Source organism: Vipera berus (assembly GCF_964194415.1).
Source record: "Vipera berus genome assembly, chromosome: 16".
NCBI classification, from domain to species: Eukaryota; Metazoa; Chordata; class Lepidosauria; order Squamata; family Viperidae; genus Vipera; species Vipera berus.
The window spans coordinates 10,405,512-10,419,121 of record NC_138219.1 but is presented as its reverse complement, the minus strand read 5'-3'; the positions used below and the strand labels follow the sequence as shown (position 1 = coordinate 10,419,121).

General features: G+C 50.0%; 1 protein-coding gene across 2 annotated transcripts; it reads right to left on the bottom strand.

Annotated features, from left to right (window-relative positions):
• Positions 1 to 1,739: 1,739 nt before the first annotated feature.
• PRPF3 (pre-mRNA processing factor 3) lies at positions 1,740 to 13,375 on the bottom strand. Of its 2 annotated transcripts, XM_081340890.1 has the most exons (17): positions 13,278 to 13,375; positions 12,913 to 13,083; positions 12,385 to 12,515; positions 8,345 to 8,491; positions 7,856 to 7,939; positions 7,427 to 7,647; positions 7,281 to 7,328; positions 6,588 to 6,894; positions 6,176 to 6,342; positions 5,473 to 5,555; positions 5,162 to 5,305; positions 4,971 to 5,070; positions 4,472 to 4,585; positions 4,264 to 4,382; positions 3,669 to 3,752; positions 2,666 to 2,727; positions 1,740 to 2,052 (listed from the first exon to the last, which is right to left on the bottom strand). In XM_081340890.1, the coding sequence occupies exons 2-17, from the start codon at positions 13,055 to 13,057 to the stop codon at positions 1,906 to 1,908; spliced, it is 2,103 nt and encodes a 700-aa protein (XP_081197016.1). In that variant the 5' UTR covers positions 13,058 to 13,083; positions 13,278 to 13,375; the 3' UTR covers positions 1,740 to 1,905. The 2 variants fall into 2 exon arrangements, with proteins under 2 accessions (XP_081197016.1, XP_081197017.1); XM_081340891.1 differs by lacking the exons at positions 12,913 to 13,083; positions 13,278 to 13,375 and adding an exon at positions 9,986 to 10,082 and having other exon boundaries at positions 12,385 to 12,505.
• Positions 13,376 to 13,610: the final 235 nt, after the last annotated feature.

Below are 13,610 nucleotides of genomic sequence, written 5' to 3'. Positions count from 1 at the left end.
AATCAAGGGGGGGGGGCTCAGTCCAGGGCGGGCCAGGAGGGGATATAGAATCTCTGCAAGGACTCCTCCAGCAACCGCTCCATCCAGAAGGGCGGCCGGTTAAGGTCTATCGTGGCTTATTATTAATAAGGTTTTAATAAATAATAAAATAATAATCTTAAAATGCCATTAAAAATATTTATTTTTGTAGCTGCTATACCAACCTGGACCACCGGATGGCACGGTTTTCCGTCCCCAGGGGCTGCAGAAGTGGCAGAGAAGGAATCCTATTTAAAAAATGTTGAACCGAGTTTAAAAAACGACTGCAATAACAGGAGAGCAATCTTGGCTTCCTTGAGTCGGCTTCTTCGCTGCCAAGGTCGGCGGATTGATCTGTGCTGTAGAATGGCTCCCAGGTGCCCCAAATTGGAAGCGGATGCGTGCCGAGCCGCTGTCGAGAATGTCAAACATCCTGAGCCGACAAAGCCCAAGCCTGTTACCCCTTAGCAAATAATGGATTACCCTACAAAACATAGAATTCTGTATCCTCTTGAGCCAGTAGAGGATCCTGCAGTTGAGGAGTCACTGGCATATTCCATGGGGACTCCAGCAACAAATCAGGGAATGGACGAGGATCCTTGCCTACATCTCTTTGCTCGACTCCTCTGGAGCAGCCCCTCCGCTCTCCAAGGCTAGTATTAAATGGTGTCGATGACATCCACTCTGAAGAAGAGACCCCCAAGAGCTGATGCAAGACAGATATGAGTCAGATCATCCATTGGAGGAGGCCATAAATGGCTGCCGCTGACCTCCCAGACCAACAGAACCGTATCTCCTGATGGCCCTCAAATGACTATCCTCTCCCTTCCAATGTGGAATTTCGCTGGCTGTCAGTCCCATCAAAAGACCAGTTTTTTTGATTATATATCTCAATTTGATGTCCTCTTCCTACAGGAAACCTGGGTCTCTTCAGAGGTGGAATTAAATGGCTACTGGGTTAACTCAAAGCTGGTGGGAGATTTAAAAGTGTTAGTGACCCTAGTTATCACAGCTCTGCACAGATGTAAATGTGTCTCGCTGCCTTTACATTCATGGGTTTTGACTGCCTTACCCTCATCCGAACAGGTAGAGATTTTGCTTTTAAATATTTATATTGTCTCTCTTAATAAGAACAATCTGGTCAATGTTTCGGAGTACATAGAAAATGTTATCTCTACTTGTTTAGATAAACTATCCCACAGCTGCAATAATTGTTGTGTTGCGCTGCAAGTCCTACAGGAGCATCAGATCGACCCACATTCTCCCTCTATTAGACAGATTTCCAGGGAGATCAGGTAATTTCTACATGAATCATCTCCTTCAGGATTCAAATCCAGCCACCGTTCATGCAGTAGCAAAATTTTGTGCTGCTGCAACGAAATAAGGAAAACGCCCCTAAAGAACTAAAGATCCCTATTCGTATTACTACTTTGCTTAGTTATTTTCCAATAGTTTTTAGAAAATGTATTTATTTTAATTTTTAACTTTTGTGCTGGTCTGCGACCGTAAGAAAAATTTATAACTATTCTGACAAGAGGACTTTTCATCAGTATAAATACTTGATATAGAGTATTGTGGGAAAGTTCAGGAGACTTGGCTGATAAATGGCTTCTGCTGCTTTTTAAGTTTCAACTTGATTTCTTCCGGACAGCCTGGCAGGAAAGTTTGGTGTGTGCATCAAGTGGCTTTAGTCCAAAGCCAAACATTAAAATCAAAACCTGTTATTTGGATCTGAAAAATATTTCCTTTAATTGTATGCATTTATGTACTGTGAGGAATTTGTGAGAATTGGGGGTGGGTGGGTAAACAGAGTCTAATGTTTCTGCTCAGTTCTTGCTCTTTATATCAAACACCCAGAAATGTGAGAAGCGGCTCCAGAAAAGGCCGTCAGTCTGTGGGTTCTAGGACTGACTCGCTCAGAGCCAAATCCCAATAATGCTCAGTGCCGTGTTTCTTAAAATGCTCCCGTGCCATGTTTTCAGTAGGACACTGCTTGAACTTCATCTCGCCAAAGCTCCGCTCCTTGGCCGTGCCCTAGAAGGACAGAGAGAGAGTGCAGGAGAGACTCTGAGCCAGCCCACGTATTGAGGGTTGCACTGCAGGTCCTCTAAGCAATGCATTGATTGGAAGCACACAAAATGCATATAATTCCTCTTTCCTTGCCCTGCCTGTTGCTTAGTGGTGAAGACGAGGGGATGGTTGAGCACAACATGCTAAAACCGTAAACTGTGTTAGCTGAAGTAACCTTTAGAGCGATTCCTCATATCTCCCACTTTTTGAATGAAAGAGAAGGGACAATTGTACAGAGCACCCATAGTTCAGTTCCTGAAGGCGTTTCTCTGTCCTGTCATTTCGCCGGGACCTGAAAACCTGGCTTTTCGATCTATCAGGCTTGGACTGAAGGGGTTTTAGCTTTTTAAATATTGTTTTAATTGTTGGGCTTAATTAATTTAATGTATTTTAATTTTATATTATCTTTTATATTGTATTTTATGCTGCCCTGTAAAGCGCCCTGAGTCCTTCGGGAATAGGGCGGTATAGAAATCTAATAAAATAAAATAAATAAATAAATAAATAAATAATAAAAACCAAGACTTTCTTAGTGACACTGGGAATCACCATCAGTTAGACCATAAATATTACTCACCTCCCAAACCAGGGAACATTTGTTGGTTTTTTTTACAGATTCCTCATCGGATTCCTCATCGTCTGCAAGAAAAATAAACTGCTTAGGGGGTGTAAGAATGGGGAAACAACTGAAGATGGATTTGTCTATTCAAAAGTACATTCAAGATCGGTCAGATCGGAAACATCTTTTATTCAAACAGTAGGCGACAATTCTGCCCTTTAGAAAAGATGGGATATAGACCTCTGCAAGCTCAGTAGCTTGTGAAAAGAAGCGACAGTAAAAGACCAGTTCACGAAGCCCTCCAAGTTCCTTCAAGTCTTTCAATTTCAGAACCAGCTCAATGTAAAGGAGGGCGGCCCCTTTCCAGATCACTTGATTTCTTTAAAACTGCTATAAGTCGATTGTCAACCGAGACCGATGGTGAAATAGATTTATACAAATCTATTCAACAGAAGAATACAACAGCTGAGAGAAAAAAGAGTTATTATGGAATTCTTCTCTCTCTCTCTCTCTCTCTCTCTAAGCAGAATCTTTTAAACCTAAAAACTGGCACTCAAAGCTCCATTTTCAGTGTGTTCCCAACCGGGGAACTTTTCTGCTTCTCCAGGTCCTTCCTTCCTGGGCATAGGAAGCCCGAGCTTTGCCTGCAACCCCCCAAAGAAGAAACGGCACCAGGCGCTTTTCTGTCTTCTTCGGAAGACGACGCTGAGAGCGAGGCCTGCAGCGTACTGCCTTCCTGAATCGGTCACTTTTCTTAGTGACGCTATTTCTGCAGAGGGACAGAGCTGGAAGAACCACCGGGTCCTTGAGCCAGGTGCAGCCTTCGGAGACCCTGACCTTGCCTCTCCCCTTCCCCCTGTTCCAGTGGGGCTCTTGCCAGAGCTTACAAGACGTGCTTCCAGGCCATCACCCTGCGGAGTGGTTTATTTCTGAGTTTCAGCATTTTGGTAGCCCACAGTCAATTGCTTTTATGGACTTAATCGCTTGATAAGCATTTCCAGGCAGAAGTGCGCTTTCTTACCATCTCCTTTTGTGTTTGATGTCTGCTCATCCCATTTTATTCGATGTAACATGAGCCGCTTAAATTTCTTCTGTGCTTTGGGACCTTGGAAAGAAAACAGAAAAGGTAGAACTGACAGGCAGCATCACAAGAAGTGGTGAAGCACAACTTCACAAACACAACAACTGGGAGGAGGACTGAATTCCTGATCCTTAAGAAAGCACCTGTGCCAAGTGCTCCCCTCGTGGTCCCAACCATAAACATAGACAGACTCTCAAAGGAAAAGCCAGAGACGAGTTCCTTGTGCTGCTTCTCAAAGCGCACGTTTCTGGAGACTTGGCCTACCCTGACATAACGGCCTGAAGCCGGTTTCATTTGTTTACTCCAGGTTGCGCCAAGTGATGCTATTTCTGCGACCCGTTCTGCAGATGGACAGATGTGTTCTGCATTCCCCCCCCCCCTCAAAAAAATAAAAAACAGGCTGGAAGAACCGTCGGTGCCTTGAAACAAGTGCAGACTTCCTGAATTTTCCCCCTCCTCCTCCTGGAACTAGGCAGGTTCTAGACGTAGAAATGCAGAGTGTGGTACAACCCAGCCTGCTCGCCCACCTCCTTACCTCCTTCTACCACCACCACGTTGACATCTTTGTGTAAAACCACAACTCCGGTTAAGTACAACTGGCTGGCGTTAGCTTCAATTTTGAATTTCTTTGCTGGGTTACCCAGATTCCGGACTCTGGGGGCCAAAGAAAGGAACAGATCGGGTCACGCTGGGGGAGGGGAAGCTGCAACAGGGCAGGGGAGTAAGGAACGAGAGACGCTCACCTGTAAACAGCTATGTGAACTCCCTGCGAAATATCTTCCTTAAGCTTTTTCACCTTTTTCGCTTTCCTCTGTTCCACTGTCAGCTTTCGGGCAGCATTTGCCTCCTCGTGAGCTCTGCAAGCACATCAATGCGGCCCACCTAAGCCCTCTGCTGGGGTGCTTCTGCTCCTGCAAGCTGCCCCTCCCCAGGTTACCCCAGTCAGAAGGTCTGTGGCAAGAACACACATCCCCACCCACCTCTCCTTCAGTTCAGTTTCCCACTTTTACTGCTTTGCGTATTTATAACCTCGCTTTTCACCAACTGGTCTCAAAGCATCAGACTGTTCATGGAAGATGGTCAAAGGGATTGAACATTTTGCCCCCTCATCGGCTCCAGCACGCGCCAAAAGAGCCCGACCAGATCCTCCCCCAGAATCCTTGGTCAGTGGGAAGGAGGGAGGGAGGGAACAAACTCTGGGAGTGGATGGCAAACAGCGCAAGGAAGAGACATTAGCCGTACTTCTGCCTCTTTGCCATCTGTGCTCGGACGTGGGCTTCTACTTTGGTTGGGTCCTGGACAGCTTCTGTCCCCAAAACCCGCATCAGGTTTGAGATTCGGACTGCAGAGAGAGAGAGAAGAGGAACGAGGGCATTCGCCGGCGTCCCTGAAGAGGCTTCTCCCACCTCAGGCTGCCCCAAAGAGGCTGCTACCTTTTGGCTCTGGAGGGGGCATCAGGCCGAGTCGGACTTTCTCCTGCAGCTCCTTCTGGGCTTCCCGGCGGGTCTGGCGACGAAGTTTCTTCTGCTCTTTTTTGGTCAGGTAGACCCCAAGGGTCACCGGCAGGTCACTGTCCACTGCAGAGTAAGATACATCATTGCCTTTCCCGCCCCCGAATAAAGGCAAGGAATCGGGGGGCTCTTCCTCTGGCTTTCTGGCGAGTCAACTGCTCCCTAACCCTAACCCTCCCCCTTTACAAAGGGAGCTGGCAGGTGGAGAGGGGGCAGCTTCAAGGAGGGGCTACCTGGAGGGCTGAGCTGAGCCGGATGCTCCACCAAGTTCGTGATGCCAAAATAGTCCTCCCGTTTAAACAGATCAGTGGCTTTTCTAAAGAGGAAAGCAGATCCACCCCATTAACAATCTCAACTCATCCCCTTCCAGATCATCTGCAGCCCTGTTCAACCTGGCCTGGTCTGGACACAACACACTTTACAAAACCAAGATACAGGGCAAGTTTCTACAAACAACTAGTACTTTCCTCCTTGGCATCTGCTCCTGGCCCTCGTCTCCCTCTAGAACAGCAACCCAAACCTTTGTGGCATCAGGGACCCGGTTCCCTAGAGAGGTTTTTCCGTGGAACGGAGGAGTGGTTTGGCAGGCTGCCTACATCGCATGGTTGGGCCTTTGCTTCTTTGTGCGGACCGGTTGCTGGCATGCCACGGCCCAGTACCGCTCCACGGCCCGGGGATTGGAGACCGACCCCTGATCTAGAAGATGCAGCGACCGGCCATCCTTCAGAGCACTCCTCAGTTCTCAAGCTAAGGAGACACCTGGACAACCGTGATTGTTATCTGCCAAAGGAGTGGAATTGTACTCCCAGTAGGACAATGGGAGGATGCTCTCCCTAGAACCACCTGGAGCTGAGCTGGCTGGCGTCTAAGAAGAGCAGCTGCTCTGAGCATCCTGGGTGCCCTGCACCTTCCCAAAAGCACCTCTGAGCCACTTACACGTCCATGCCGTTGGGGATGATGTAGGAGTCCCACCACTCCACCTCAGGAATGTCCCCCTCTTTCACCTCCTTTTTGGGAGTGATGAGGGCCAATTTGGTTGAGGTGTGAATTCCCGTCTTCTTGGCAGCTTGTGAGATCTCTGCCTGGAGTTTTTCTAACTGGGCCTGGTGACCAAAGAGACATTTTTAAGATCTACTAGAAGCACAATTCCTTTTTCATTTTCATTTTATTTGGGGGGGGCAGCCGGAAGGAGAGGATGCCTGAAGGCACCTGCTGGTGATGGAAAGGCCTCGTTTAGGGTTTCCACCATCTGTCCCTGCTTGCCAGCTTATTCCTCAGGCAACTGAAGGAGAAGCCCCTCCCTCCCTCCCTCAGTGACCCACAGTTCCCCCCCCCTTTAGTGCCCTACCTTCGTCCGTAGCCGTTGGGCTATTTTTTCAAACTTGCCCTTGTCATGAAAACGAAAAGTCCTCTTTGGCCGCTGAGCTGGGGTGATGGGGACCCGGGGGTCAAAATAAGTGTTGGACTCCATGTCCTCCGAGGGCTTCTCCTTCAGCTGCTGCTTGAACTGCTCCCTCTTCACAGCCCGGATGTTGGCCTTGAGCGTCGGCATGCGGTGGGTCAGCTCTACCTCCTTACCGGTGGCATCCACCGTGCGACCTTGCTCATCCAGAATCAGCGGCGTCGGTTTGCTCTGGTCTTTCAGCTCCACCTTCCTGGGCCGAGACATCCCCAGCACAGCTTGGGTTACCAGGCAGTTCTCCTGCGCTTGGGCAGGTCAGGAGCCACCATACTCGGAAATATGACCCGACTGTTCAGAAACAGCCCATCTGGGGGCTCCACGACCAACCCAAATCTCACACCCTTTGGGACAGGGGGGCAGCCCCAGACGGTCCTGCTTTCTGCAGATGACCACGCTCCTTAAATTCATTGCCAAGCCTTATAAGGCTTTCTCTGGCCCAGGCCCCCCTCCGAGGAGGTTGGGGCTGGGAGCCACTGAAAATGCGGTCCTACCCACTCCCGGAAGGGCCTGGCCAGGGCAGGCTGCCCATGTGTTTCTTGCAGCACGCTTGCTGAGGACGGTGGGCCACCGCTCGCTTACCGTGAATATGGGGATTGCACGTTGCTGCCCATGTGACGTATTTCTGCCCTATGGGAACAAATCATTCAGTTGAGTCTCGTCAGCTCCCCTGACAGGCCCCCATTTCACAGACCCTCAGATGCTCGGCGGCCTGTACCAATACTCACGGTGGTGCGATCCCCATGGCATGCAGGTTGGCCAGCCCCACCATGTTGGTGTTCCCAATCAGCCCTGGTTTCAGTGCCAGCTGAGCCTGGATTCGGGCTTGCAACTCCGCTGCTTTCCGGGCCTTCTCAATGGCGTCGTTCATGAAAGTGGCTGCCTGCGAGGGCTGGATGGTGTTCCCGATCGGGAGGCGCTCCGGAGCAGTGGTGGCCGGAGCTTTAGGCTGAGGCCAAGAAAGTCAGATTTGGTTTACGGAACGGTTTATGGTTTAATGTTAAGAGGCAGAGAAAGAGGCTGGAGTCTCAATGCAGAAATTCACTGGAAGGAAGGAAGGAAGGAAGGAAGGAAGGAAGGAAGGAAGGAAGGAAGGAAGGAAGGAAGGAAGGAAGGAAGGAAGGAAGGAAGGAAGGAAGGAAGGAAGGTCCCAGTACCTGAGGAGCCGGGGAGCTGATGAAACTCAGCTGCTTCTTCCTCTCCTCAATCTGCCGTGTTGCGGCCTCCATCATTTGCTTGATCTGAAGGAAGGGAAAAGAAGGCAAACTGTGCTACGCTTCCTCTTTAGCAAATGCTTCTTTTTCATTCCGAAGTCATTCTTGGCTCTGCTGCACCAGACGCTGAATCCCATTTATCCACAGCAACTGTGCAATTCTACTCTCCCTAACCCAAGTATTTCTTCCGGCCGTGGATGAGGCGCTCCTCGAGAGGCTCTATCCACTCAAGATGGAGAACAACCTGACAGTTGCTCAAGACCTCCTCGTGAGGACCACCACCCAGCTTACAGAACTAGAGACGGGGCCTTCTCTGTCAAGAAAGCAGAAACCAGAGTTAAGCAAGGGGATCGGTGACTCAAGGCAGCCCTCCTGACACGCAGGAGCACGCCTGCAGGTCAAGCCCCTTCCGGACACGCAAGGGCAGCAAACCTGAAGCTTGGTCAGCATCCCTGGGCTTTCGGTGGGTGGGCCAGGGATGACCTCGGGCTCTTCCTCCACCTCCTCAAAGCGAGGGATGCGCCGTTTCTTGACCCCTGAGGACTCCTTAGAAATCTCCGAGTCATCCCCAAAGACATCCTGACAAACGGAACAGAGCGAAGGAATTTTAGCGGCAACTCCCAGGAAAGTCTCAAAGTGCATCCCAGAAACATAAAGCGAGGCCACACTTTCAATAACGTAAACGTTCTCCATCTGCTACTGGAAATACACAGCTTCTCTCCAGGAAAAGACCAGAGTGCCCGGCAGCCGTGGCGAAAGAGGGCCTGGCGAGGGCGGCAGCAACTCCAGGCGCCCACAGGATGATGCCCACAGGTGCAGGAGAGCTCGGGGAGGTTTGGGGAGCCGCTCTTTCCTGCGTGAAGCTGCAGGTCTCTCTCTGCTGCAATGAAGGAATTTGAACTAATCTGTCCAATGAGACGCTTTAAGATCTCTGAACCCGCCTCCTTTCCAAGGGACTGGAGGGCTCTGCTCCCACCCGCCATATCTGCCCCGACCACCCACTAAAATGGAGTCTGAATGGGCAGTTGAACCAGGACTTTCTGGAGTCACCCCAACACTCTAGGGCCCACTGAGTGGTCACATCACACACCAGGCCTGGCAGTTGGGGAAGGCTGCTCTGAACATTAGAAAGCATATGAAATGGGGACTTAAAATAGCATTTTGAAGCGTACTTTTGTATCATTTTTATTTTATAGAAGTAAAAACCTAAGACGAAAGCAGTTCTTCCCCATCAGAGATGCAGGAAAGAGGTTACACACCTGAGTCTGTCCTACCGCTCTCGATGAAAAGTAAATGCAAACTATTCTATGACAGGTTTAACAAGCTTTGCCCAGTCTAGAATGAAGAGTATCAAACTTGCAAGACATGTCAACCCTTCAGCACAAAAGATTAGTCCTTCTGCGAGAGGCTAAGATACAACACTCCATTCACATCTTTTTAGCTTCAAAACTGATCTTTCAAAATGGAAAAGGGCAGAGATACGCCTCTCTCCCCCAAAGGAAACTCGCATCAGCAGCCCAGCCAATGGCAAGTGATTCTGGGAGAGACTGGAGAGCAAGATGATTACCGCAGGTACAAGATCAGAAGGATACACACACACACAAAAAAGGTACATACAACGTTAAATGCAGAAATTGTTTTCAGAGAGCAGCCTTAACCTTTAATCGTCAAAGTACTTTATGTCCCCTACACATGATCCATCAAAGTGCACTGGAACCCAAAATAAATATGCATAAAGTGATCTCTGAAAACATATTACTGACAAACTGAAGCAGAATTGGGCTAAGTCTTGCACAGGGAGTTTATCTGCAGTAAAAACACTGCTGAGAAGAGATAAGCTTTATACAAATCAGGGTATCTTTTGCAGGCAAAGCAAAAGGGAAGCGGAACCAATAATCAACAGAAACGTTCCACAGAGAATCAGAAGGATGAAGTTCAGTCTGGACTCCATAGGCCGGCTCCTTCTCCACTTACGTGGAAAGAGATCAGAGGCAGATGCCAAGGAGGAAGGCCCACTCGTGCTGTACAGCTGCTGCTTCGTCCCAAAGAAAAACAAAATGTAGGCATACAAACCATCTGCAAGCGACAGCTGAACCTCCTTCTTCGCTATTTTGAGTCATACTTTACAGGGACAGTTCCTCGTCCAAAACCAGGGCACATCGTGACACACCTACAAGTTTAAGAGAAAAGGGCTTGCCCATAGTATGAAGAGTGTAGATCACCGCAGTTCAGTTCCTGAACTTCCCCCGTAGCCTGACAGGTCCCTGCAAGATAAGCCCAGTGCAAAGAAACGGGTAGTTCCCTGCGGAAGAAATGCTCTCACTCCCGGGGGGGGGGGGGGTTTGAGAAAAGATGCAGACTCCTTTCAGAAGAAAATAGCAACCTGGAAGGTAGGTGGGTGGGACAGAAATTAATCTTGCAACCGAAGCCTGTATATGGGGAAGTCTATGACGTCTTTGCTTTAAATACCAGTGATTTCAAGAAACAGGCGGGGTCTCCAAGTCGATCGATGGGTAAAAAATAGCCCACTGACAAGTATTTCTCTCTTGTTTAACAAGAGTTACAATGAAGACCTTTTTCTTTCCTTACTCAACTGCTGAAGAGAGGGATAGTGGGAAGCCCCAAAGTCAGTGAAGGATGTTAAAAGCGAATCTCTTGACAAGAAAACGAAATAGGAGAAAACCTCCAAGTTTACTAAGTTTTTTAAAAAACAGTGGGGCAGTGTTACAAGGTTCTGGAGGAAGCGATGCCCAACAAGAATGAATCATGGGGCTCATGAAGTAGTTGGACCCTGAATTTCCCCCCCCCCAATTCTATTGGCCCTTGTATCCCACTTTCAACAACTCAAAACAAAGCAAGTGATTCTCCAGGAGCAAGGAGATTTTTTTGAGCAGTTTGTTACCCTTTGAATAGAAGTTGCATTTGGAATGCATGAAGGCCCGCAGGAAAAGGAACTGCCCACTCCCTACTTAACTTCCAGGTGCTCAGAAACACAATTTTAAAGAAAAAAGGAGTAGCTTGGCACAGCAGAAAGTGTGGAAGACAGTCTCAAGCTGCTGCTTTGCTGCTTCTGTACAGCAAATGGCCGACCAGCATCAAACAAGGGCGATCTGAGGTTGCCACTATCAAGAGAGACTAGGGTATTTCCTCATTTCAAAGCCCAGTCTTTGGGCATTGGAAGATAATTCATCCTGTAAAGTACTACAGCTTCTACACGACCTCAAGAAAAACCAAAGGAGGAGAAAAGAAGAAATCCATAGGTGCTAAAGGATATTAACCCATCTATATAAAACCAATCAATAGAAGAACTAGGAAGAAATGACACAATATGGAAATAGGGACGAAAAAACAGAGATAAACCTGTTTATCTACAGGCTACTCGCTGCTTCCAAGGAAGATTGTTTTGCAGCTAAATCCCTGCCCCACCCCAATCCAGATGTTCAAGACAGACTGAAGAAGGGGCTTTTCCAAGCCATGAAGCAGGACCCCTGAATTAGCCATGACAAGATGTCTGTGACAGAAACCGTATTAGAAGGCCATAAGCAAAAGGTTTCCCAATTTTCCGGAACAGCATCACTTCCTAATGGGGCCGTCTACCATGCATATTGGCTGCAGTGAGAACAGGAGACCATTAACCTGTTATGCCAAGGATGACAGGAAAAGACCTGGCTGATCGCCATAAGAGAATATCAACAAAGGCCACCTTCAGCCTGACCCAAATAACTGCGTTCCTTACAGAGCAAAGCACAAATGCTCAGCTTCCGCTTCTTCTAGGCCTGCAATTCAGTTCAAAGCAACCATAAAACTATAGCACCCAAAAGTATGTTGAAGGGCAGAACATGACCATCGAATGTAGATGTTTTGAGGAACTATCCATCCACTGGCTATGCCAGCTGTGGGTGATGGGAGTTCCCTCCCAAAATATCTGCTTTAAATGCCTACCGATCCCCCTACAATTCCCCGAGATAACTGCTACAATGCCTTTCCCAACAGGCGTCTTTTCCATCCATGTGATCATCTGCAACAATTTGGGGGCAGTAAAATCAGCCTAGAACAGCTTATGCATCCGGCACCTATAGGCATTGCCGGCTTTCTGTACATCTGTCCTGCCATTTTTTCGGTGGAGTTTATGTGCTTTAATCTGGGGCCTACATTATAGGCATTCTCCAGTTAAGGCCAGGTGTTCTCAGCTCTAGTCCAAATTAATTTCATACAACAGCAAAGATACTCCACAGTTGCTATAATCATCTCTGTAAGGTTGCTGATGGTTTCTGGTTGCAGAATTAAGGGGCAGAGTGGTCAAGAGACAAGAAGACCACTAAGAAAACAGAATCAAAGGGTACTTTCCCCCCCCCCTTTAACTTTTAGGGACCACAGCACATAGCCATCTCTGGAAGAATAAAACGTAATGAAGCAACACTGCCAGTTGCTGACAATTGCCCCTCCCCTCATGCAAAAACAAGCAAGCTCACCTTTAATTCTCTCTTGCGGTTTCGGTCACTGTTGGACTTGGAGTGTCGAGAGCTTCGTCCTTCCTCAACGGCTTCAAAGAGCTTATCAACAAACCTCAAGGTGGAGTCATCCAGGAAGGGCTTGAGATGATCTGGGAGGGGGGAGGGGGAGAGAGAGAGAGAGAGAGAGAGAGGGAGGGAGGGAAGACAGAGGGAGGGAGGGGAAGAGAGAGAGAAAAAAAACAGTTTGGTAGTGCAAACCCCCCCACCTCAATCAACCTGCCACTATGGACCACAAGGACCTTGTTTTCTGACATTAACTACTCCTTTCCTCAACATATTCCAAATGCCTGGAGGGAAAAAAACAAGGCAACTGGACTCTTTCACAGCCATCACGCCTTTCCCTCGGATGGGAAGGCATCGGGAGGGAACTGGGCGGCCAGTGATTCGGCGGCCCCGCCCTGCAGCTCCATCCCCGGTCAGAGAGGTCAGCCCCAGAGCAGGAGGGCCGGAGTCGGCCCGGCCCTCCCCCATCCCCCGGGGACCTACCGGCCGCTTTCTTCTTGTCCATCCCTTTCCCGACGCAGTTCAGCGCGGCGGTCACCACGGTGGGCTCGGAGAAGCCGAGGACCCGCTTCACGGTCTTCTCCACCCACGGCTTCAGTTCGTCCAGCTCCCGCTTCGAGAGCGCCATCTTGGCGGGAAGGCTCCGGCGGGGCGCTGGGGAGGAAAGAGGGTCGCGCGAAGCTGAGAACGGCCGAGGGGGGGGGGAAGGAAGGAAGGAAGGCGCACACGCGCCCGGCGGGCCTCGCTCTCGCCCTTGCAAGGCCGCGGCTCCCGTCGCTGCCCGGGCGCTCACCCAGGCCGGGATGGGGGGGGCGCCCAGGGAACCGGGGACCGAGACAGCTCCTCACCGGCGGCCGGGCGGCCTCCCTCCGCGCCCGGGAAGGAGAAGGCCGCGGGTTTCGCGGCGGACGGAGGCGGAACGTCGGCTGCAGCGGGGCGGAAGCGGAAATGGGCCCGACCGGCGCCTGCGCCTGCGCCGTCCTCTGGCCTGGGGGCGGGACTTCCTGGAGGCCGCCGCCTGAGCCGCAACCGTGCTGACGGCCCGCGGCCAATAGGGGCCGCTGCTGCTTGAATGCTTCTCTCGCCTTCTTCCGCAGACTTGCCGCCGGGGAGAGGACGCGAGGGGGGGGAGGAGGGGGGGAGCGCGCGGTCCCGGCAGGGGGGAGGGGGAGGGGCAGGCG